General features: G+C 42.0%; 1 protein-coding gene across 4 annotated transcripts in view; it reads right to left on the bottom strand.

Moving 5' to 3' along the window:
• Window positions 1-27,510, bottom strand: part of DYNC2I1 (dynein 2 intermediate chain 1) — a 140,692-nt gene that overhangs the window by 70,438 nt on the left and 42,744 nt on the right. For all 4 annotated transcript variants that reach the window (XM_073629927.1, XM_073629926.1, XM_073629925.1 and 1 more), the window contains 4 exons: window positions 26,361-26,432; window positions 26,053-26,245; window positions 14,850-14,946; window positions 2,107-2,236 (listed from right to left, as the gene is read on the bottom strand). In XM_073629927.1, the coding sequence (XP_073486028.1) occupies window positions 2,107-2,236; window positions 14,850-14,946; window positions 26,053-26,245; window positions 26,361-26,432 (492 nt within the window). The remainder of the gene's footprint in view (window positions 1-2,106; window positions 2,237-14,849; window positions 14,947-26,052; window positions 26,246-26,360; window positions 26,433-27,510) is intronic.

The following is a 27,510-nucleotide window of genomic DNA, read 5'->3' on the forward strand; positions in this document are numbered from 1 at the left end:
TTTAGAGGGAAAAAACCCTGAATAAAGTTCACACAATTAGCCAATGATAAGAGGAAGGGGGGGTGGGGGGCACCTGACATTAAAAAATATTATGTGGCAATAGCCTTATCACGTATTTTAGATTGGGTAAAAAATAATAAAGAAAAACAATGGGTGAAAATAGAGAATAAAATGAGTGAAGTAGAGTTGGGTAAGATTGTGTGGATTCCACCACAGTACAGAAAACTGAGCACGAAAATACTGGATATCACTAAACACGCACTAAATATGTGGGATGAATTGCATGAAAGGGAACACTGGGGATACAACTCACCGTTAATCCCGCTTAAGGACACAGACTACTTTACACCTGGGAGGGAAGATCTGTTTGGGAGATGGATTTTGAAGGAAGATGCCCAATTAAAAGATATTATGAGACAGGGTAAGCTGTGTTCATACCAGGAGTTAAAAGCTAAAGAGGATTGGTTTATTATAGATTTATGGAAGTATAAGCAGTTGAAACATTTTGTTGATACACTCCCGCAGCCAATAAGGTCAATGGAAGATCTACTCCCCCTGGAAAAAGTATTTTTGGAGAAAAAAGGGAGGGGAGGTGTCTCTAAGATCTATAGGATACTGATCAAATCAGGAGAGGTGGGGTGTCCGCCATATCTTAAGAAGTGGGAGGAGGAATTGGGTACCAAGATCAGTGAAAGGGAGGTCGGGCTGATTTTGAAAAGGGTGAACGTTACCTCAGTGGGCTTTAAGTTATCTGAGATGAATTATAAGATCATTGCGAGAATGTACATCACCCCGGAAAGAGCACACAGAATTCAGAAAGATTCATCGCAACTATGTTGGAGGGGCTGCAGGGACATTGGCACATATTTGGTGGCAGTGCCCGGAAATTAAAAAAATTTTGGGGGGAGATAAGGAGAATAATTTCTGAGATCACCAGCATGGTTATCCCCGATGACCCTTGGGTGTGCTTACATCATGGGAGTAAAATGCCCACGAAGAGGTACTTGAAATCACTGTTATCACACCTCCTTAATGCCGCTAAAAGCCTCATACCTAGATATTGGCTGGACAGAAGGAGACCTACACTGCGGGAGTGGTTCAATAAGATAAGTGAAATTCACCGCCTGGAATATTTGAGGTACAGTGAAGGGTTAGATATGGAAGTCTATGAAGAGACATGGAGGGATTGGGTAAAATATAAGTCCTCACTTCAGGCGGCCGAGGTGTGGGAAACTTAGCTTGATGCCCCATTGCGAATATAAACTAGACGACTCATACTAATCAGTGTAAAAGAGAAGGATGAGGACTGTGACAGGTATAAGTCATGACAATAGGGGGATGAGTTGGGGGGTTAGGATGGGGGGGATGGGTGGGGGAATAGGGAGTAGTGGAGGGGGGTGGGTTTAGGAGGGCCACTAGGGAAAATAATCTCTAGGGGAAGATTTGTATTGCTTGTTTCTACTTTTTGAATAATTGGTTAATAAAGAAGGATAATGCCACAATGATGTGAATACGTAAAGGGATGATATTGAACTGTAAAGTTGAAACTATAGCTCCCATATAAACACTTTGCTGAAGTGGCAAAAAAAAAAAAAAAAAGTGTATTGTATTTGTATTGTCTACCCTAAAGTTGTAAAGCGCTGCGTAAACTGTTGGTGCTATATAAATCCTGCATAATGATAATTACATGCCTATTCCTGAGCACAGTATATAAGTACATGAGGCCTGACTGGGCTGCCAGAAGTGCTGCAGGTAATGCAGCTATATGCATCCAGCAGGGGTACAGTCCTAAAACACCCTAACGGTTGATTTATCATGGGCTGTACCCATGAAAAATCACCCCCACCCCTCCAGGTATACCACTGACCACTGGGTTAAAAACTTCCATTGTCCCTCCATGGATAAGAAAGAAATTGCTTTAAGAAAGACATCCTTTACAGTTAGTAGTCTGTTTTATATAGTGGGAAAAAGAGCTGAAGCTGTGCTAGTAAAATAATGCAACCATAGTTTCCGAAGTGCAAAGCTTTATATTTAGAATGCCATAAATATTCTAGCCCCAAACGCCTATTCATGTTCAAGATGCCGTAGTCATTAAAAATTACACACCTGCTTTGTGTTGCTCTTTCCAAAATTGCGGATGTACATCTCATATTCTTTAACAGGGGCCAGATCCAACAAAGAGAAAGTGGATGAAAAATCCAAATCAATGAGCCGGAGAATTTCCAAACTTCGCTTCCTAAAAATAGATATACTGCTCATAGAACATAGTATAAGAAGAAAAATACACCCAGCACACACACTCTTTAGGGAAAAAATAAAACACTCTATACATAACTAGACATGTTCACATTCATTTCCCTCCAGAGATAATATTTATAAGCATATAGTTTGTCACTGAGCTAATGTGAGCAATATTTTGGTTTGTTTCTCTAGAAAAAAAAAAAATGTGAATCACAGTACTGTGCAAACCAATCACCAAAAGGAAAAGGCTGGGAAACTATCAGGTTTTTATTGCTGCCTATAATCCCATTGAGACATTATCCCTCACTGTGACATTCTGTGTATCAGGGAATGACTGGGACAAGAAGTGACAAGAAATCTACACAGTGGACACAGGAAGCAATAAATAAACCCATAACACAAACCTTATCTAATGCTTAGTAAATAACCTAGTGTTAACATTTCAACCTCAACCTAATCTTTAAATGTGAATCTGTGCTTTGCCTAGAAAAGTAAAAGTGGTTGTAAAGCTTATTTTTTTTTTACCTTAATCAATTCCCTGCATGCAGGTAAAAAATCTTTAAAGTGTGTGTGTCGCCCCCTCCCAATCTTCATCCAGCACTGTGCCCGTCTGCGGCGACTCTCTTCTCTTCGCTCTCACAGGCTTTGTTGAGAGCAGCGAGAGAAATTGGCACCCCCTGTTGTCAGTCAAATCTTGTGACGAGGGAGCAGGGGGGGGAGGGGGTCGAGCCTTACTGTCTGTGTCTGTAGACACAGGCAGCGTAGCTCAGGATCAAGCCCACACGTGTGCCACGATAGGAAGCGGCTTCCTATCGTGGCACACCAAAAAGAGGGGGAGGAGCCAAAAGCACCAGGGAGGGACTCGAGAAGAGTAGAATCAAGGCTGCTCTGTGCAATTCCACAACATAGAGCAGGTAACTATAATTTTTGTTCTTTTAAAGAAAATAAAGTTCAAAAGAAAGGTGATTATCTATTGTTGGAAGAAGGGTGGGTTAAGTGTTGCTCTGCCCTGCTCTCATAAGCACAGGGTCACTTTAAGCAAAGACCTTAAAGTGGATGTAAACCCAAAAAATCAAAATTTCAATGAACACACTACCTTAATTTGCAAAGCAGGACAATTATTCTGTCACCAGTCTGGCAGGGAAATGAGCAGGCACACTTCTGCATTACTCCTCTGTTAAAAAAAATCAGTCACCCATAAAAAAAAATAGGTGTCGCCACGGCCCCTCTCCTGTGATTGACAGCGTACACAATTAGACTCATGCACAAAGTTCCTGTGTCTCCTGCCGCTGCATCCACAGATCTTAGTCCCTCTAACGCCTCCTGCTGCCCCTGGATTGGCTGTTCTGCATCTTCAGCTTTTACATGGGCGAGTATTGCATGTGATGTGAGCGCACAGCGGGAAGTGGTGCGTGCGCACTAGCACACCCGCCGTACGTGCTACTACCCAAGCCCACGGAAAAGGGACAACTTCTGCAGGCAAATATAGATAGGTAAAAATTATGCAATCTGTTACATTATGGTACTGCTAAATGTACATAAGGCAGTTTTTCACATTTATGGAACATGGGTTTACATCCACATTAAGATTTAGCCTGATAAGCCTAAATCTTAAACCTAACCCCCAACACTGACCTTAACCCATCCACCAATATACCCCTCTGCAAATTTGTATGTGTATAGGTCAGTGTAGAGCTTTCTGTTCTGTGCTGAAATGTACAGGACCAACAACAATTTTTTTTTAACGTCCCCTAAAACTCTTCCTCCAAACTGCTCATGGGCATACCCCACCAGGGGCCAGAATGGGGACATCTTCCAACACACAGCCTGCAAACACTGTGTACCCCTGTACTATGGGGAAGAAGAGGCAGAAATTTTTCAGCTGGCATGGAGAAAATACCCATTCTCACATACCTTCTTTTAAATTTCAGCCAGAATTCTTTTTTTTTATTGCTGTCAGAATAATTTTAGATTGTATCAGTTCTATTTCTCGAAATACCCAGTAGTTATCGACATACCAGTCAGTGCCCGAACTACAAAAAGGCATGCAGATGTTTATCTCTGAAACACAATGTATGTCTAACATATTATAGAAGCCACCAACTGCATTATTTAAAACAATGTGAAGACATAAATATTCTTTAAAGAATTTTTAAAGAAAAAAAACTTTATTTAAATTTTGGAAAGCGAGAGGGAGGGAAGGTTATGAACCATGTCAGCTTTGCCATCCTTGTCCCATTGGGTCGATTTCCCTTCATTTCCTGCCTGATAGATAAAAAACGGGAAGTAGGAAGAAATCCCTCCAAAGTGAGGGTATCCTCGGACGCCACCAGAACTAGTGTCCCTATTGAAAGATTTCCCCTCTCAATTGCAGCCTCACCTGTGCCTGTCAATTGCAGCCTCACCTGGGTGTTCTGGTGACAAATCAATATTTGGAATTTGATTTCATTTTAATGTGATGATAGTAAACAGGCCAAATACAGAGGGCAATTGTCCCCAATAAAGGCACAGACAGCAATTAAACCCGACAGGTGAGGGGACGTGGTCTGGCTGCACGCATTGGGATGGCCACCTGATCCCTCTGTTGTGCTCTGCCAGGAGATCCTAAACGGCTTTACAGCATCCTCAGCTGCCGCACATCAACCCCCCTGTGCACCGCCGATGACAGGGACCCAAAGGGACAAGCCCATAACAAAATCTAAGGATGCCAGTTCCACAGGCTTACAGAATTTTTTTGCAAAGCCTGTAATGGAAGTAAAAGTTGGCACTGGTCCCAGGAACTCCTCTCTCTCACCCACAGCTTCTGCAACCTCAGAACAGTGCTGAAGGTATGTCAGATATGGAGGACACCGCAGCAGGAAATCTCTCTGGTACCATTCTGCACAGGAAAGACCAAAAGAGCATCTGTACATTCTCAGCAATGCTCCAGTAAGAAGCATTTTGGGGATGAAATATCTGCCACATTACATTGAGGTGGATAACAAAGACTCCCTTAGCTACTGCACCAACATCTGATAACCCTGACTATGAACATGTGCTGAAATCTATGCTGTTATCCCTACAAAAGGGACATCAGCATGGAGCTATGCTCCTCCATTAACCGCATTCAATATAGGATGGATCATGTGGAAGAACGTACTGACCATAATGAGAGACAGATGGAGAATTATTCTAAAGCATTTAATGAGATGGTTGATGCTCATGATAGCCACACAGAGGAGCTCCAGCACTTTAAGTCCCAACTTGTCGATGTGGAAGACAGTTCCAAAAAGAACAATATTAAATTCAGGGGCATTCCTGAAATCGTCAAAAACAGTGATTTGACATCTTATCTGCAGCAATTTCTTAAACTCCTTCCATCTCGCTCACCTTCAGATCTTATTATAAGCTGGGCGCAGAGGATCATCAGACCTAAGCATCTTCCCACATCTGTTCCAAGGGATATCCTTGCTCATATACAATTTTTTTTCATATCAAAGAGCAGCTAATGAGTGCCACCAGGTCTGCTCATTCCCTCCCAGATCCCTACTCCCAATCTTTTTGCATATATTCCTCTATTCCTCCAGCACAACAACTCAGAGAATTTGTACCAGTCAGCAAATCTCTGCGATGTTCCAAACATCCCTTATAGGTGGGGATATCCCACAAAGCTTCTGTTAACTAACCAAAACCAGCTGGTGTCAATACTCACCCGAAAAGAGGGTCTCAATCTGCTCCAAAAATGGTATCACCAGCACTCCAAAACTACGGTCACGCTCCATCCTGGTCAACACCTAATATGGCTTTGTGCCTAACCTCAGGCAGGAAGAATACCACCTTCCTCAAACTATTTCACATCCTGCAAATGCAACTCCTATTTTGTAGTTCCACACCCTGAAAGACTAGTGTGCAAAGCACATTGCTGTTTTGATTGCTGAAATTATGGATTATGAGTTGGTTTAGTTTGTCGTTTCCTATCCTGTATGGTCAAATGTTTGCATCAACTTTCTGGCAAACTTTATGCAGGTACCTTTGTTCACTGATGGTAACCACATAGTCTCTTTTTGAGGGTTAATGCACTACTCCACACGTACCAAAGATGATATTTAAAATTACTACCATTATTGTCAAAAGCTTTATATAGCCCATTTAAATTTCAACTAATGTGGAAAGACTTCCTTTCCCAGCGAGCTGACCTATTCTGTGCCCAAGAGACAAATTTTGGAAACACAAAACATTCCCTTGTCGTTTTTTGCGAATACGAGCAGTAAGAAACCGGGGGCGATGATGGTAGTCGGAAGTTCGATTGGATTTCAACTGCATCATTTAGATCCTGACCCACATATGGTCGCTATGCCATACTTTCAAGCTTTATTTGCTAATCATCCCCTAGTTATAGTCAATGTTTATTCTCCCAATATGCCCAAAAAATGCTTTTTTAGATCGCTTATGGATTAGCTCCACCCCTTTCCAAGGGATCAGCTAATCATATGTGGTGACTTTAATGAGGCAATAGATAATATGCTAGACGTCTTTAATTTATGTCCTCTCAGAAGACCTTTATGACCCATGGAGATGCTTACACGACAGAAAGAGACTACAGCGTTTACTCCCACATGCAAAGAATTTATCTTTTTCTGATTAACAAAAATCTGTTATAATCAGCAATTAGTTCTGCTCCGATCAGTTCTATCACATGGTCAGACCATGCTCCGGTCTGACTCCAGCTATATATTACCTCGAACAAGAGACCCCAATCTTTTTGGAGATTCAACATTCATCCTTTTCAGGAAAAGATCGACTCTGAGATCTCACATTTATTTCAATCAAATGTTAGTTCTGTCTCTGATAATGCATTACTGTGGACTGTGCAGGAGAGGAGAGGTCTCCTAATTCATTTTGGTGCCCATGAGAATAAACTTTATCAACACTCTCTATGCCAACCCTTAACTGCCATTAGGGCAGTTTAACGTTAATTCCAATCTCCAAGATGAGGAGGCCTACAAAAAGATTGAGATCTCCACTACATTTCACGGCTTCATAAAAATTTTGATCTTTACGTGAAAAGACTTTGCACCACTTAGTATGCCCAAAGTATAAGCCTGGAACTTTTATAGCGAAACAGCACAAACACTAATTGGCACAATTCAAAATGACCTACATGCTAGACTCTCAGGGGAAAAAGTTGCAGAACCCACAAGATATCACCATTTCATTGACATCTACTCTAACCTTTACAACCTCAAAAACTATTTTAGAGCCCCATCCACCCATCTATAAACCTTCCAACTCTTGACACATGACCAACTTGAAGATCTTTCCAAGGCATTAACAACTTTTTAAATTACCCAGGTGATTGCACAACTACCCCTGCACAAAGCTCTGGGCCCTGACGGGTTTTGCAATGAATAATATAATGTTTTCGCAAGCTTGTCACCCCATCTCCAAAATACTTTTACCTGCTTTGCACCTATGGGAGAGCTTATCAGAGAGTCCTTAGACTAGGAGTGTCCCTTAGATTGTGCCTATACCCAAACCTGGGAAATCAACAAATAATCCAGCAAATTACAGACCCATCTCACTCTTAAAACTCAAACATAAAAATGTATACTAAAATTCTTGCAACCTGTTTATTTAAATACATACAACTGCTAGCCCATAAAGACCAAGTAAGGTTTGTGACTGGGAGGCATTTCTCTGATGGGACAAAACAGTTTATAGATCTTAGCTAATGGGCTGAACACCTTTGAAAGCCCTCTCTCTTTTTGTCTCTAGATGCAGATAAGGCTTTTGACAGGGTGCATTGGTTGTTCCTGAAAGAAGTCTTACTAAAATGTGGTCTTAATGCCAACATTATAATGGCTATTTTTGGGCCTTTACACAACACCTTGTGCCAGGGTTTGGTCTTCGGGGCTTCTCTCCACTCCATTACCAATAGCACGCAACAAAGATGCCCTTTGCCGCCTGTTATCTTCGTCTTGTCATTAAATCATTAGAAATATCCATTAGGTCCAACGCCTTTACCTCGGGTATCTCAGTTAGTTCAGAAGAATAAAATTGGACTTTATGCAGATGATGTCCTTCTTTCTCGGTCTAATCCTTGAGTCACTACCTGCCATACAATTTACACTAGAAATCTTTTGTCTGTCTCCCTATACAAAAAAACTTCTCTAAATCTAGCATGCTTGACATAAATCTAAATCCAACAAATTTCAAATCTCTACTATGACACCTTTCTCCTGGGTGCCAGACGCTTCTCTCAACTATTCAGGTGTTTAATTGGTAGCGCCTTCCAATACTCTGTTTACTGTTAATTATAACTCTTTGATCGCAAAACTACTCAATACACTCCATATTACCAAAAGTATTTGAACGCATGCTTTTACACGCACATGAACTTTAATGGCGTCTTAGTCCGTAGGGTTCAATATTGAGTTGGCCCAACTTTTGCAGCTGTAACAGCTTCAGCTCTTTTGGGAAAGCTGTCCACAAGGTTTAGGATTGTGTCTATGAGAATGTTTGATCATTCTTCCAGAAACGCGTTTGTAAAGTCAGGCACCAATGTTGGACGAGAAGGACTGGCTTGCAGTCTCCGCACGAATTCATCCCAAAGGTGTTCTATCGGGTTGAGGTCAGGACTCTGTGCAGGCCAGTTAAATTCCTCCACTCTAAACTCGCTTCTATGCACCTCCACGTCATGGACAGGTCTAGGCACCCCCAACATTTTAATGTATTACCAAGTAGTTATCCTGGACCAAACCAAACTTTAGCGGTTCCCCGCCATGGTGCCTTCTCGGACTCAGACTGAACAACCTGCTCTTGATCAAGCACGGAGAATACTCTTAACAGCTCTTTTATTCTGTCCCAAATCACTTCACTCCTATCTAAATACGATTGTTGCTACTACATGTGTATGGGCTACTGCAGTGCAGCTCAATAAAGGCATCCTTCTTTGATTACCACTCAAGGCACATGAACTGCTACTGCCTGGATCTTGTATAACTACTAAACACCTTCTCAGAAATTAAGGTCAAATTTGGTATCGATAAAAAAGGCTTTTACAAATAGTTCTGCAATCCAGGTTTTCCTCCACCAACTGAGATAACACCCTCTGTTGGTACATATATTACAATAGGTCAAAATGGCTTCCACCCACATAGCGCTCATTTAAAGCCCAGATATCAATACTATATTTAATTTTCAAGATCATAGAGAACAGATGTGTTTTCCAGATGTCAAGTGGTCTACTTGGTGGGATGAGGGTACAATTTTTTTATGTGTTTCCTCAGGATCTACGGGCCACTTGATCAGAAAGTGGAGGAGTACAATTATGTGTATATAAAATAGGGGGAAGGTCCCCCAATAATGCATCTCAGCTCCAATTAGTGTCACAAGGTAAAAACAAGGAGTATATATCACCACTCCCAGGATGAAAAACAGGGCACTCAGGAAAACCCAAAATCTGGAGGACCCGGTGGGAACACTCGTAGATCTTGATGTAAACGCAAATCTGATAGGGCAAAAAGAGTGCAACATCCATGAGTGTGGTCAAAACTGGTCCTCAAGGGTTTGAGAGAAGCATAAATACACTGAAGGGTGGCAGACAGGAAGAAACATTACACCATCCCCCCGGACAAACTGGTTTTCCTAAGTGTCCCTTTTCTATCCTGGGACTTGTGACAGTTATATACACATAATTGTTCTCCACCTCTTCCTGATGAAGTGAACCACAGAGCTGGAAATATGAGTAGAAAATATGTACCCACACCTCACAAAGCAGACCACTTGACATCTGTAAAAATAAAAAGTTATCTATTATTTTCTAAAGAAATATAGTATTGAAACATGTGGGGTTAAAAGGGGTACTATGTGGGTGGAAGCCATTTTGACTTATTATATGTCATAAGAGTTTGACTAAACAACTATGTGCAGTCGATTTGTACAAAATCTTTTTAGTTTTATTACTATCATTATAATATTGAAAATATATAATAGAATAATAAAACATATGTTTATTTTAAACAAAAGGTCTTTGTGACTCCAGGTAGCACCTGAAAAGTCCCATGCTTCATTCTTTTTTGTAATATAATGAAAATTCAGTGGATGTGGTATAATTGACAATAAATTTATTGCAGGTTCTACCTTTAGTAAGACAATAAAAGGAGCTGTCCCCTTAATTACAACAGTGTTTGTATAGTCTAAAACCTACACGTTCCTAAAGAGAATCTATGATAGTCTTGTTTGAGTTGCCTAAGTGCTGGTTCACACTGGTGTGATTTCTGATGTGACTTGAGTTACGCAGAATTACATGACAATGAAAATCACATTATATTCAATGGTGCCTTTTCTCATCAATGGGACTCGGTGCGATGTTGGAAAAGATTAATGTGCTACATAGTTACATAGTAGGTGAGGTTGAAAAAAGACAAGTCCAACCTAAGTGTGTGATTATATTTCAGTATTACATTGTATATTCCTGTAAGTTGCGGTCATTCAGGTGCTTATCTAATAGTTTTTTGAAACTATCGATGCTCCCTGCTGAGACCACTGCCTGTGGAAGGGAACTCCACATCCTCGCCGCTCTTACAGTAAAGAACCCTCTACGTAGTTTGAGGTTAAACCTCTTTTCTTCTAATTTTAATGAGTGGCCACGTATTGTTAAACTCCCTTCTGCGAAAAAGTTTTATCCCTATTGTGGGGTCACCAGTACGGTACTTGTAAATGGAAATCATATCCCTCCTAAAGCGTCTCTTCTCCAGAGAGAATAAGTTCAGTGCTCGCAACCTTTCCTCATAACCAATATCCTCCAGACCCTTTATTAGCTTTGTTGCCCTTCTTTGTACTCGCTCCATTTCCAGTACATCCTTCCTGAGGACTGGTGCCCAGAACTGGACAGCATACTCCAGGTGCGGCCGGACCAAAGTCTTGTAGAATGGGAGAATTATCGTTTTATCTCTGGAGTTGATCCCTTTTTAATGCATGCCAAATTCTCTGTTTGCTTTGTGTGCTACTTTGGTGCGAGTTACAGTTAGACATAGCCCCATAAAATTTGCAAAAAACACAGCCAAGTCACATCAAAGTCACACTGAAAATCACAGCAAAAATCACATCACAGTAGTGTGAACCAAGCCTAAAGTGAAAAATGTCAATATCCGTTTAGATTTAAAAATATTGCTTTTATTCAAAATTGTAATTCCCATGGGCTGGATGTACGTTTTGTGTTTACTACTCCTATAAAAAAAAAAAAAAAAAAAAAAAAAAAAAGGCAATACTGCTCTTAAAAAGAAAATAGCAATAAAAAAATATCCAATTTAAAAATTTTAATTCCAGCCTAAACTTTGTTTTGAATAAAGGGGGGATGGTTAGATATGCTGCTAGGTCTGTCTAAATAAATCTAAAGAAATTCTTGCTCCATGATCCAAAAATTTAACCGACACTGTAATGAGTGGGCAGTTAATAGAAACTGTCATCAGGATGTGAAGTAAGGAGAGTTTCCCCAACTTAGACAATCAATGAGAAACATATAAAAAAAAAATCCTATTCAATTCAAGAACATAATCAATAGTTACCAATCAATCCACCAATAAACAGAATCTTTATTCCCCCTTGCAGAGCTATGGCTGCCTCAAGTATCAGCACTCCACAAACATACAACATGCCTGTATCTATGGTCCCAACTGACTGCTGCTACATCAAGGACACACTACACTGGTTTACTGGCCAGCAGGTGGAACCATGGCATGTAGCAGTAGTCACATGAATTCAACACAGTAGTTTTGGATGCTGTAGATACCAACATTTACCATATATCTGCAGGAGAACAAAGATTCTCTACACTGGCAGTGGAATTAGTAAGTATTGCTAATATTATTTGAAACAGTTTTTATTTAAAAAAAAAAAAAAAGTTTTTTTTTGCAACAGAATTACTTTAAAAATATTTGTTTTGCTTGCAACTCCGCTTTTATTTTAATTGCACAAGGAGAACTGTATATTTGCTTACTCCATTGTGCACTGAGATTATCCTGCAGAGATGCAAACACCATAAAGGTCCATACACATGATAGGACTTTGTACAAACTTTCCCATGGATTTTTGTACAAAGGGCGACGGCCGTAAACTAAGCATACACACGGCAGGACTTTTTCATCCAACTTTCACCAAATCACGTGTTTTTTCAGCTCTTTACCACCACCCTTTGGTCAACTTCTGTATTGTTGTCTGATCTTTTGCACTGGTTCTGAGCATGCGTGTTTGTACAGTGGGAGACTGCGATATTGTGTCAATCTCGCCGCTGTTATTGGTGAGATTTGACACCTGCGAGCCCCATCGCGGGAGCCAGCTCGCTCATCGGGAAAGGAAAAATGTGTTTTTTCCTTTCGCGATGAGCAACAACATTGCCGAGAGGTGTTTGGTATGAATCATGAAGGGGAACTCTACACTAAATTTTAAATAAAAAAACGGCATGGGTTCCCCTCCAAGAGCATACCAGGCCCTTAGGTCTGGTATGGATTTTAAGGGGAACCCCCCTATGCCTATAAACGGCGTGGGTGTCCCCCCCAAAATCCATACCAGACCCTTATCCGAGCACGCAGCCCGGCCGGTCAGGAAAGGAGGCGGGGACAAGCGAGCCCCCCCCCCAAACCGTACCAGGCCGCATGCCCTCAACATGGGGGTCGGCGCTTTGATGCAGGGGGGCACCCTGCGGCCCCCCGCACCCCAAAGCACCTTGTCCCCATGTTGATGAGGACAAGGGCCTCTTCCCGACAACCCTGGCCATTGGTTGTCGGGGTCTGTGGGCGGAGGGCTTATCGGAATCCGGGACTCCCCTTTAATAATGGGGCCCCCAGATCCCGGCCCCCCACCCTATGTGAATGAGTATGGGGTACATTGTACCCCTACTCATTCACCTGGGGAAAAAAGTGTCAATAAAAAAAAATACACTAGACAGGTTTTTAAAGTAATTTATTAGGCAGCTCTGGAGGTCTTCTTCCGACTTTGCGGGGTCTAGTCTGACTTCTCTGCTCTCTCTGGCCTCTTCTCCAGGTGTCCGGTTCTCATTTTATTGACACTTTTTTCCCCAGGTGAATAAGTAGGGGTACGATGTATCCCATACTCATTCACATAGGGTGGGGGGGCTAGGATCTGGGGGCCCCCTTATTAAAGGGGACTCCCGCATTCCGATAAGCCCTCCACCCGCAGACCTCGACAATGGCCAGGGTTTTCGGGAAGAGGCCCTTGTCCTCCTCAACATGGGGACAAGGAGCTTTGGGGTGGGGGGGGCCACAGGGTGCCCCCCTGCCTCAAAGCGCCCACCCCCCATGTTGAGGGCATGCGGCCTGGTACGGTTTGGGGGGCGCTCGCTCGTCCCCACTCCCTTTCCTGACCGGCCAGGCTGCGTGCTCGGATAAGGGTCTGGTATGGATTTTGGGGGGGGCCCCCACGCCGTTTTTTCGGCGTAGGGGATTCCCCTTAAAATCTATACCAGACTTAAGTTAGGAGGGGAATTCCCACTCGTACTCGCTGCAATAGGAAAACGTGTTTTCCTACTGCAGCGAGCGCAAGATATACAGTACCCAGTCGCCAAGAACCAGCGCCGTGGGATCACGCTGGAAACATTCTCGCGGGTAGGTACTGTGATTTACAAAAGTCCGATGGTCTTGTGTACACACGATCGGACTTTGCTCCATCGGACTTTTGTTGCCGGAAAGTTTGTCCGTTCGCACAGCCAACAAAAGTCCGATGAAAACTAAAAAAGTTTGTCCGATGGAGCATACACACGGTCGGATGTTGCCTTAAAACAGCTAATTTGCATGTTTGTTGTCAAAAAGTCAGATTGTGTGTACGGGCTTTAAGAGATGTCAGTGATCTTTACTACAGACAGAAAAAGTCTCCAACTGCTCAACGAATATAAATTTAGCAAAAGATGTAGAAGTGCCAATGAGCAAAGCTTTTTTAGTTCAAACTGTTTAGAACATCATGTTGGATTGGCTTGTGAAGGATTCTCTTGCAGACACTGTTCACCAAGAATGTACAGTATGAACACCATAACTATGGGGGAGGCTTTTCTGCAGCCAATCAGCTTGTTGGACAAGCATAGATTTAAGAGGTCTGTTGTGTTAGGTGATGAATAGTAAACATACAGAAGCCACTGTTTAATTATGACCTAGTATAAGCTCTCAGACATGCAACACAATTCCTTAAAACTAGGTTATTTTATCTAAAGAAACAAAGTCCTCTAAACCCCAGGTGAAGTCTCAAACCTTTACTTGGGAGTCCTGATTTATTGCCTGTAAATGCCTTAAAATACTGTTTTTACTTAGTGGAAATACATACCCTGCCCTCACAATCCAATACTCTGATGGCACAGATGAGTAATGACTATACCCATCATTACAAGCATCGCCACACCCCCCTATAAGAGCTGAGAAAAAGATGGTGTGTCTGAACTGTTCTGTCAGATTACAGAGTACACTGGGCAGTGTTCTCAAACTCTAGTGCCTATCGGGCTGCCCAGTTAGCCAGTGGGCTGAACGAAGAAAACAAAAAAAAAACGAAAAAAGGATTTCCCCAACCACACAGATAAGGTGGATGGAGGAATATTCCCCGATGCGACACTGTAAGTTACTTACTTTTGCTTGCTGGCTATTTGGCTGCTAACTTGACGTTGCTTTGCAGATCCAAAATCTATAAATACTCCTCTATGAGCCTTCCTACTGGAATTTAACTCTACAAAAGAGACATAAAAATACAATAAATTCAAAATGCAAAACGGTGGTGTGCAGAATACAAAACCAAATAAAACACAACAAATGAAAATGTATAAATTACGTTCATACACACTCTGGTCAAATGTGAAAGTGTTCCATGTAGGAGAGAAGGAGAGCACCCACGCTTGCGTCTGAAACATTCCAAACCAGCATGGAATTCGGAGAGCTGACCATGAAAGCTAGAAATGGCTGTTGAAAAATCCTCCCTAGACACGGTGTCTTTCCTAGTTGATAGAAGGATTTTGGAGCCAACCCCATCATCCTCCCCACCCCACTTATTTGTCTGTGTAACTCCATGGATTGTTGAGGGTCAACTCGCCTGCAACCCCAGTAATGGGAGCAGCCACCCATCTGAAAGGAATGTATGCCAAGCCAGACACCTATTTGGCAAGTCACCCCTTGCCAACAGGTGTTATAAGAATACTTCTGCTGTGCTGTAGCTGTACTGGAGGCCGTGCTGGAACTGTGCTGTATCTGCGCCCTGCTAAGCTGCCACTCATATGCGTTTCCACTGCCCAGGGGAATCTGAAATGGTAACAGTGGTAAATGAATAGCAAAACAGGGGTTGAATAATAGGCCAAAGTCATGTCTTTAATTGTATCAAAAAGAATAAAAAAAAAGAGCCAACATGTAGTAATAAAAAAATTGCTAATTTTAGAAACATATTATATCAGATCCAGTGTACCATCACCTTATACAATGTATAATAAAAACAAAAAGCAAGAAACAAAAAACAAACAGAAATAGACACTTTAAACATCCGGACGTAAAACTATGTGAAGTCTACACATCAGCGTGGAAACCCCACATATAGGCTAACAACAAGGTCAATAATGCTGAGTGCAAAGATCAGGCCCCAGGGCTCTAAACCTGCTCCCCGTAGAAAAAAAAGCTGTTTAAATGGAAGGTATCGGGAAGATATTCCCAGATTGAAGATGTAGCACCATCACCATATAAAACAGCCTATTCCACCTCTTACACCATTGGCAATGGTAAAAATATTTCAATATATGATCGTGAATGCATTCACTTATTGTTGCTTAGGTCATGTCACGATGATCTACACTATGCATACAAAATAGGGATTCTATGCCATCAACTGTGGGTAGAACATTAACCTGTCACAACAGAAGATGATTTAACAATGATGACGCTTGAAACATGGCAAGGTCACTTTAAGACAAAATTATGGGGCGGCCCCACCATGCCTACTCAATGTATTTAGAAGAGCATGGTGGGGTTAACGTCATCCTGACAACACTACAATTGTACGTAAGCAAAACATGTTAACATCACCCACAAGCCATGGGACGTTACCCACTCGTGCTCTTTTGGTCACGCTCCAGTAGCTGAGGAACACTGGAAAACCAGTACCACAGCCGCAATCAAATGGCAGTGTGAAGCAAAGCCGAGTTAACCTGCAGGAAGCTGTGCGTCTGTCAACATTGAGTGGATGTGCCTTGTATATGTGCATATGGACTGCTACTCATACAGGGAAGAGTTTATGCAGGTGTGCAGTGTACTTTCTATGGATGAGCTGGAGCTATCGTGAAGTGACACCCTCGTGGAAACTGGATTCGTAAGATTGACTCGCTCTCCATGTAATGGTCACTTTCTCTGTTGTTAACATTTCACCAGCAGACTAATTATCGCATATATATATGTTGTTAGGTATCAGCACAGGTAGATGGGATAATTCCTTTCAATTCCAGTAACTCTGACTGTGTCAGCTGCAAGACTGGGATTGTACCATATAGTTACAGTATATAGTTAGTCAGGTTGAAAAAAGACACAAGGCAATCTAGTTCAACCATAAAAATAAATAAAAATATAATATAATTCAATCCCATATACTCAATCCTATACCCATAGTTGATCCAGAGGATGGCAAAAAACCCCAGCAAAGCATGATCTAATTTGCTACAGCAGGGGAAAAAATTCCTTCCTGATCCCCAGAGAGGCAATCAGATTTTTGCTATAAATGTTAGTACCCAGTTATATTATGTACATTTAGGAAAGAATCCAGGCCTTTTTTTAAAGCAATCTACTGAGCTGGCCAGAACCAGCTCTGGAGGGAGTCTATTCCACATTTTCACAGCTCTTACTGTGAAGAAACCTTTCCATATTTGGAGATGAAATCTCTTTTCCTCTAGGCGTAAAGAGTGCCCCCTTGTCCTCTGTGTTGACCCTAAATAGATTAACAACACTAAGTGGACCCCTTATATAATCTCCTCTTCTCAAGAGAGAATAAATTCAGTTCCTCTAATCTTTACTCATAGCTGAGCTCCTCCATGCCTCTTATCAGTTTGGTTGTCCTTCTCTGCACTTTCTCCAGTTCCCCGATATCCTTTTTGAGAACTGGTGCCCAAAACTAAACTGCATATTCCAGATGAGGTCTTAATAATGATTTATACAGGGGCAAAATGATATCCCTCTCTGAAGTCTATACCTCACTTAATACAGGAAAGGACTTTGTTCGCTTTGGAAACCGCAGCTTGGCATTGCATGTTATTAATGAGCTTATGATCTACCAAAACCCCCAGATCCTTCTCCACTACGGATCTCCCCAGTTGTACTCCCCCCAGTATGTATGATGCATGCATATTCTTAGCCCCCAAGTGCATAACTTTACATTTATCAACATTAAACCTCATCTGCCACTTAGTCGCCCAATTAGACAGTGCATTGAGGTCAGCTTGTAAATTGGAGACATCCTGTAAGGACGTTATTCCACTGCATAGTTTGGTGTCATCTGCAAAGAGTGAAATGGTACTTTTGAACCCAGACCCTATATCATTTATAAAAGGTATTAAAAAGTAAGGGTCCCCGGGGGCGTGGCCTGACGCAGCATGGAGTAGGACGCTTGTACCCGAAACTCCGTCCATTACTCCTTCTTACTTATTACTCCTGACTGTTTGTACTGCCCTGCTGGCTGGATCACCTCCCTGGGACACCTGGGACACCTCTGGGCTGACTTCTGGAGCGTTCGGGCGCACAGAGGCCCGAACGGAGCGGCGATCTCCCGCATGGCGGCCGAAACTAGGCAAGACCGCGGCCATCTTGGTCCTCCTCTACTCCAGCCCTGCCTCGAGAAAACTGCACAGTACAGGTACCTTGCTCTTAAATAACTTCCCTAGGGAGCTGGACTGCCCTAATCCCCCCTTATATTGCCTGTGTGGCCAGCAGTGTCCCGGGAAAAAATGTCGCCCATACTCGGCCTAATGCGGTGGCCATCTTGAGACACCAGCCTGTACTGAGAATAAGGACTGCTGTCCTCCTCCAAATAGCTTCTACTGGGACTCTTTTACCCTGTATGATACAGCCTCAGTTAAACAACATCTCAGGCATTGAGGTGACACCATAAACTCCTGCTTTGTAAGAACAGCTTCTGTCCCTGGGCATTTTGGTGTCTACAAAATCCTGGACAACACCTCTCTCCAATCAACAGGCTAGTCAGTTTGCTAACTTAAGCTTGGAGACTGTTGGAGGGTCCCCCAGGACCTACATAGTATGTCACCAACCAAAGCACAAAAAGCAGCAAAACTTGATCAGTACCGCCGACAAGAAAAGGAGGACATGGAGGAAGATGGAACCACTGAGAAAGCTGGGGGGGGAGAACGAACTGCGGGTGACACCGACAAACTCCTTGAAGCAATTACCTTTTGTAGAACCTCCCTCACAGCACAAATAGAGGAAGTCAAGATGGATATTTCCCTTATCAGACAGGACTTCCAAAAGCTCAGAGAAAGAGTGAAAGAAACTGAGACCAGACTGGGCGAGGTGGAGGATACTATTCCACCCCTACAAACATCCTCAGACCGCGTACAAAGGCAAATACAACAACTCCTTATGAAGCAAGACGATATGGAGAATAGGCTGAGAAGATGTAATATACGCCTGATAGGCCTGCCGGAGGGGTCTGAGAGTAAGGACACTACCACATTTTTGGAACAACTCCTGATTACTACCTATGGGAGAGAGGCCTTCTCCCCTATGTTTGCGGTAGAACGGGCACATCGTATGCCAGCAAGACCCCCCCTGGAGGGAGCTCCTCCTCGCACATTTATAGCTAAACTCCTTAACTATAAGGACCGGGATACTGCATTAAGAATGGTGAGGGAGAAAGGCAATATCCCAGTAGGGAACGTTAAAGTAGCCATTTTCCCGGATTTCTCGGCAGAGGTGCAACGTCGTTGTCAAAGTTTTACGGAGGCCAAACGCAAGCTACGGAATATGCAATACAAATACTCCATGCCCTTCCCGGCCCGTCTCAGGGTGGAGCATGAGGGCCATGCAGTCTTCTTCGAGGATCCAGAGGAGGTGATTTCTTGGTTGGAACGACGAGCTAATCCTCAACAAGCTGATTGATTAAGTCCCATTTATTACGCGGTTGCGACTGAGAACTGTTCCTAACCAGTGCAAGTTCAAAGCACAAATCCTGGTTACTCACAGTACAAGAGTCAAATTACTCCCCGGAGCTCCTGAGGGAAAAAAAGTCCTACAGTTAACATGCATCGTGCAGCGAGACTTTACCCCACACAGTTCTGGGAAGCAGCACCATGAACATTGGAACCTTATTCGGAACTTAGTGGTTGCAGTCAAACGGAAACGAGAAGATCAGAAGACCATACTGCATTTTTTGCACGTGATATGGCTGATATCACTAGTTCTACATTCCACTGACCATTCAGAAGTTAAAATGTTTCCCAGCTTACAACCAGTTAAGGGTTCATGCCCTCACAAGTTTGGGTCAGTGTAGGGCAGGGAGGGAGTTCAAATGTTTATGGTTCGGTTAAACCTTAATGTGCATACTTATTATAGAAAACAGGTAACGTTACATGTGCCAGATTTATGGAAATGTACACACGTGTCGTGTGATATGCTATCGAGGCAGCTATGTCTAAAAGTTAGAAACTTGTGTGCCTTATATATAGGGAACAAATTGCTTTATATAAATGCTTTATTAATAATTAAAAAGTTATGCCCATGACATCTTTAAAGTTTTTTACATGGAATGTGAGGGGCCTGCGCGAGAAATTTAAACGCGCGGCAGTCTTCACATTCCTGAAGAAACAACGTGCCGATATAATTGCATTAGTGGAAACACATATAGAGGGAAGTGTTCAGATGGCGCTTCGTAGGCCTTGGGTTGGGTGGGCGTATCATTCTACCCACACGTCCCATTCCAGAGGAGTTTCTGTATTAATAGCCAAATCGGTACATTTTGAATTGTGTGAACTAACCACTGACCCGTAAGGCCGCTATGTCTTTATCCATGCTAAAGTATATGGAGAACCTTTGCTTATAATGGCTTTCTATATACCACCTCCATTTAATGTTTCTATAGTCAAGGAAGGTATATCATTCATGACCCGTTATCCAAATATAGCAGCGGTCTGGATGGGAGACTTCAATGTCACTTTAAATCCGTCACTAGACAGGCTACAACCGACTTTAACAGCCCATAATACTCCCACTGAAACTAAATTCTTTAAACTTATCTCCGCCTTCCATTTAATAGATACATGGAGATACAAGTTCCCACAGGTTAGGTCATATTCATGCTTCTCGTCCTCTCATGGCTCCATGTCCCGTATAGATTTTATACTCATCTCCCGCAGGCTGACTCCAAGGCTATCGGAGGTAATGTTCTGCCCTAGAGTACTCTCAGACCATAGTCCTTATTGGATTACATTAAGTATCCCAGTGGCAAAACCGCCACGAACATGGCGTTTAAACCCGTTTTGGCTCTCTCTTCTACCAGAAGATGATGAGCTTATAGATAAATGGAGAATGTACTTTGTGGAAAATGATGAGTCAGCATCACCATCCGCAGTATGGGACTCCTTCAAGTTATTCGCTAGGCATACATTAATAACTGCTATTAATAAAATTAATAATTAAATTATTAAATTAGAATTAATAAAATAAAATAAAATTAAGATGGACTCTTCCGGTGCCCTCGGTAAGGCGCTGGAGGACTTGTACTCTGCTGAAAGAGAGTATGCCAGCACCCTGACACCTGTAAATGCAGATCAACTAGCTACAGACTAGAGCGGTTAACCAGATACAATACCAGAAAGCTAGACAAAAAATATTCTTTTCCAAACAGAAAATGTTTGAACATGGGGAGAAGGCAGGCAAGTTGCTGGCATACTTGGTACATAGTGAGGATAGACCCCTGGTGGTTATCACATTACATGGTCCTGGAGGACAAAAAGTCTCAGACCCACCCACAGTAACCTCAATGTTTAGAGATTTCTTTGCTAACTTATACACAACGACAGCCCCCGCAGAGACCCACTCTATGTCTCTTTTTCTTGAAAAGGTGACTTTCCCACAACTAACAAAAGAACAGATAGAATTACTAGAAGCACCACTTACGATAGACGAAATATCCACTGCTATAGCTAGCTTTGCTAGGTCCAAATCTCCCGGTTCGGATGGACTCCCAATTGAGTTTTATTCTCAATTTAGTGAAATATTGACCCCTAAACTATTAAAATTATACAATTACCTTTTTGAAACTGGGACTCTACCCCCCATCTATGACAGAGGCCACAATAGTCCTTATCCCTAAACCCGGCAAAGATCTGGGATTCCCAGAATCTTATCGTCCAATATCCCTCCTACAGGTCGACATCAAAATACTAGCCAAAGTACTATCTATCAGGCTCAATCAGGCAATATTAACATTAATACACGCAGATCAGGCTGGTTTCACGCCTGGACGCAACACTTCGTTTAACCTTCGGAAACTATACATTAATTTACAGGCTATACATGAGGAAGTTGGTTCGCGGGTAGTTGTGACCTTGGACACAGCAAAAGCCTTCGACTCAGTACAGTGGAGGTATCTTTGGAGATGCTTGGAGGGCTATGGATTTGGCCCAAAGTTTATTAAATGGGTCCAATTATTATACCAGGCACCTAGGGCCAGAGTGGTGGCTAATGGATGGTCGTCTCAGCTATTTGACCTCAGTAGAGGCACGAGACAGGGCTGCCCCTTGTCCCCACTGTTGCATGCCCTGGCGGCAGAACCCCTAGCAATATCCATCCGAGCAAATCCAGAGATCAGGGGACTTAAAATGGGCTCTCTGACAGAAAAAATTAGCATGTATGCAGATGAAACGCTATTATACCTGGCAGACTCGGGCCCATCACTATGCAATGCACTCCACACGATAGAACAATTTGGAATATTTTCAGGACTGAAAATTAACTGGGATAAATCCCAAATCCTACCAATTGATAGTTTCCCATCCCCAGAATCCCAAACCAGGCTCCCACTTCAAAGAGTAGATGTCATTAAATATCTAGGGATCCACATTACCAGATCCCCTGCGAACTATGTATCCCTTAATATAGATCCTCTCATTTCCATAGTTAAAAATAAAATACGGGTCTGGTCTAAATTACCACTAGGAGTCTGGGGTCGTATAAATTTAATCAAAATGATCCTACTGCCCAAAATACTTTATGTTCTATGGCATACTCCCGTTTACTTACCCCTGAAACAGTTTAAATCTCTAGAGTCCCTCCTAAAGTCATTTGTGTGGGGTAATAATAGGCACAAATTGGCGTGGCAAGCTCTCAAAAATCTGATCTAGGTGGCACTACCCGATTTTAATCTATACTACATCGCAGCACAGCTGTCCCAGCTTTTTCATCTAGACAAAACTGACAGTGAGAGATTTCTCACACTCCTATGTCCGAAGTGGGCGCAGTACACCAAAGACCCGATATACGCAATAGCAGCGGACTCGGGCGGGATAGAACTAGGCGAAAGAAGACACACCATGCTATACCACTATAGGAAAATATGGAACTTAGCAGCTTCTAGGCTTGACATTCCACAGTTTAACGACTACACGCCGTTGTGGCATAACAGAAATCTTCAGGAGTTTACTAAAATACAAGACACATTCATATGGTCCATACAGGGAGTATTTTACGTACACCACATATTAAAAGATGGACAGCTTAAAACCTTTGACTTACTTAAAGAATTTACAATCCAGGACCAGATGTTTTTCAGATTCTTACAAATCCGTCATGCGCTACAATCACAATTCCCCGACTCTTGCCCTAGCCCTGCACCTAATTTTCTTATAGCCATAATTAAGAGCACAGACTCTCAAAAATTGATTTCAGCATTCTATAACTTGCTTTTAACCCCTGTAGCTACTAAAATAGCATATGACCTTAAGCCAAGATGGGAGAGAGAGGTGGGACCGATGGAGGACGAGGAGTGGGGAGAGGTACTGGAGGCCTGCAAAACTGTGTCTCCTAAACTCTCAGATTAACGCAGCTCTATATTTTTCACAGGGCATATCTAACACCCCTCAGAGTGGCAAGATATAAGCACACACAAACCGCCACATGTCAGATGTGTAAAGGAGAGACAGGTACTTTCTTTCATCTACTCTGGACATGCCCTAAGTTAAAAGGCTTCTGGGAACAAATTGTGGCATTTTTACACGACACAATGGGCTCGCCTCTAGCTTTAGACCCTAAACAGTGTCTTCTGGGTATAGTTCCAGACACAACTGACAAATACACAAAAACCTTTTTACACGAAACACTCTTTGCAGCAAGAAAGGCTATAGCCAAAAAATGGATGAGGCAGGAGTCTCCTAAAATAGTGGAATGGAAGGTGGAGATAAATAATACATTACCGTATAAGAAATGTATATATATTAACAGAGGTTACCCAGCCAAATACAACAAGATCTGGGATAGATGGCTTCAAGAATCTTCTACCTGTGTCTAATGTAACCATAGGATTACAGAGTGATTTAATAGATATAAATATGGATGGATAGTCCATACAAACCAAATATGTATACCTTGAATAGCATTACACGTCAGATATGTTTGTACTCAATGTCATTTTTACTCAAGTTATAATTGTTATACTGTTACAATGACAACATACTAATGTAACCATTTTATGTATGCACCAATTATTTAATAAAACCTTGTTTGATAAAAAAAAAATCTATAATGTGGAAGTCAAAAAAAAAAGTAAGGGTCCCAGCACAGAACCTTGGGGTACACCACTGATAACCAGAGTAAGAGTCATTAACCACTACTCTCTGAATTCGGTCTTTTAGCCAGTTTTCTATCCATTTACAAACTGATATTTCCAAGCCTGTAGACTTTACCTTACACATTAGTCATGTGTGGGGAACTGTATCGAACACTTTTACAAAATCCAAGTATACCACATCCACCGCCACACCTCTGTCCAAGGTTTAACTTACCTCCTCATAAAAAGAAATCAGATTTGTTTGACAACTTTCATTAATCCATGCTGTCTATTGCTTAAAATATTTTTTCCAGCAAGAACTCATCTATGTGGTCTTTTATTAAACTCTCCAGTATCTTCCCAACTATAGAAGTTAAACAGGTCTATAGTTACTTGGTAAAGACTTTGTTCCCTTTCTAAATATAGGCACCACGTTGGCCCTACGCCAATCCAGTGGTACTATTCCTGTCATTAGCAGAGCTCAATTCTTTTAGGATCCGTGGGTGGATACAATCTGAGACCACTTTCAGTGATTACACACCATATGCATCGCAGAGAAATCTAAGCAGCAATAAGTGACTGCATTCACAATCCTATATTGAAACATTCTTACCATGCATTCACGATCCCATATCGAAACATTCTTACTATTGCGCCGTGGTGTAAGAGGTGGAATAGGCTGCCTTTATATGCCGATGGTGCTACATCTTCAATCGGGGAATATCATCTCAATACCTTCCATTTAAACAGCTTTTTTTTCTATGGGGAGCAGGTTTAGAGCCCTGGGGCCTATGTGATCTTTGAACTCAGCATTATTGACCTTGTTGTTAGCCTACTGTATATGTAGGATTTCCACGCTGATGTGTAAACTTCACATAGATTATTATGTCCGGAAGTTTAAGGAGACCGTTTTTTTTTTTTTTTTTTGTTTCTGGCTTTTGTTTTTATTATACATTGTATATGATAATGGTATAGAGTCTGATATAATGTGTTTCTAAAAAAGCAATTTTTGACTACACGTTAGCTCCTTTTATTCTTTTTGATACAATTAAAGAAATGCCACCTTTAGCCTATTATTCAAGCCCTGTTTTGCCAATCATTAAACACTTTTACTTCCTGGGAGGGCTTTACCCTCCGTTAGGAAGTATTTGAGTTTTTTGTATGCATGTTCAGTTAGTTGGCAAACACCCCACAGGTGATTGGGCATTTACATAGCGGCAATTTATCCCCTATATGCTTTTTGCTTTTTTTAATCCAAAAATGGTACACAAACACGCACAATCCACTCAAGGGATTACTGTATAGCACTTTGCCAGCGAAATCACTGCCTATTGGGTACAGCTGAGATCGCTGCCCACGGGATCCAGTGCTGAATGGCAAACTTACAGGACCTCCTTGCATGTGTGGTCTGGGTACCATCCTTCTTGGTCTCAGGGCCGTAGATAACCAATCCAGATTAAACCATTCTCTTGGCCAGTGGGGGTGTGCAGATTAGGCTATAGAAATCACTAATGTTCACTGCAAACAATCTTTAGGGAGAGATCACAGGCACATCCATCACCTAAGGACACTACATAAAAACTGGAGATTTAGCTAAGCTGGGAGGCAAATAAGAAATGACTGAACCCGGGATTCAGCAGATACAAAGCAGTAGTTCTAGTGAGGAACCATGGCCTCGAATGGATATGCCAAGCAATTCTGGTTTTGAATAAGTATGGGGACTGTGGTTCCCCACCATAACCCCTCAAGTACTTTATTGGCAAAAAAGGTAGGCAGAGGGCAATGGACACATTACCAGTATTGCTTGTAGGTTCCTTCAGCTGATCTTTTCCCTATCACTGACTTACGTCTTGTTCTGCAGCAGGTCTCTGTGTGGAGGCAGCCATCTTGGTAGAGGTAAAGCTTTGTTTTCTGCTGTCTATGAGACTCCAGTGGCAAAGTAATAATATCAACAAATCTAACTCCAAATCTCCTGAAACTATCAGTCAGAGGCAGGAGTAGTTCAAAATAGCATAAAAAGTTTGGAAAAGATACCTCCAGGTTCTAGGTCCTGATCATGATGGTCATGTACTTTCTGTTGGTGTACAGCTGGGACTGGAGTTATGTTTTCATTCTCCAGGAGCATGGCCTTTTGAATCTCCTCTAACTCTCTGTTTCTCTGAACTGGTGGCTGCTCTTCCAATGGTGTACTCTCTTCACTGGCCTCTTCAAAATCATCATCATAATCCTACAAATCAAATAATAAAGATCAACAGTGACAGACCAATTTTTTTTAGATGCGTTGTTCAGAGCATATACCAAAATGAGTGGACAGCATATTCTGATCATTTACATTTACTTACTTCAAAATCCTCTTCGTAATTAGTGGAATCATCATATGGTGCATCTGAGCTCTGTATAATCTCTTCAATGTCCTAGAAAAGAAAAAAAAAAAAAAAAAAAGAAGAAGAAGATTTGCAGACAGCAATAAAAAGACAAAAACATATTCCTACGTGTTCTCCATCAAACAGAAAGTAAATTAACTGCTAGTGTGCCAATACTGTGCCCACTTAACACTAATCATGTTACATACATAGTCATGTTGAAAAAAAATACACAAGTCCATCTAGTGCAACAAACAATGAAAAAACAAATAGAAAATATCCATATACACAGCCCTATAACCACAGTTGATCCAGAGGAAGGCAAAGAAAAAAACAAAACAAAACAACAAAAGAAGTATGATCAAATTTACTCCATTTTGCGAATTAGGAATGCATCCAGCTCTTTAAAGCACTCTACTGAGCTGGCCAGAACTATTTCTTAATGGAGTCTACAGGCAGTCCCCGAGTTACGAACGTCTCCTACTTACCTAACGGCCTCAAATGCCGGCCACTTGTGCTCCACGCTTGTCCTGGATTCCTCCGGACACATCCCATACTGCAGTACTACATGTACTGCATGGCCAGAAGAGCCCCAGATAACATAACAAGCGCCCAGAACATCCCACATCCGTGCACAGGCGGACGTTACACTTACAAATGCAGTGTTGTGACTTACGAACAACTGCGACTTACGAACAAACCTACAGTCCCTATTGTGTTCGTAACTCGGGGACTTCCTGTATTCCACATTATCGCAGCACTTACTGTGAAGAAGTCTTTCCACATGAGAAGGCTAAATCTCTCCAGATGTAAATAGTAAACGGTGCCTCTTGTCCTCTAGTTTAACTATATGGACCATTTATGTATTTACACATGATGATCATACCCCCCCTTAATCTCCTCTTCTCAAGAGAAGCTGTGTTAAGCTGTGTTGTTTTGGGCAACGTAGGATACTCTTGCAGCCCTTGGGCAGTTTAAAAGCATCTAAAGTTAAAACTTTATTTTTAAATATGAACAGATTAGCAAAGTTTGTTCACCATCCTTTTCTCACTGAACATCTTCCCTTTTACTTCCTGTCCTATAGACACAATGTGCGGGAAGGTTTGCCCTCATTTCTTGTTCTAGTAAC

Source organism: Aquarana catesbeiana, linkage group LG05, assembly GCF_042186555.1.
Source record: "Aquarana catesbeiana isolate 2022-GZ linkage group LG05, ASM4218655v1, whole genome shotgun sequence".
In the NCBI taxonomy this organism is placed as follows: domain Eukaryota; kingdom Metazoa; phylum Chordata; class Amphibia; order Anura; family Ranidae; genus Aquarana; species Aquarana catesbeiana.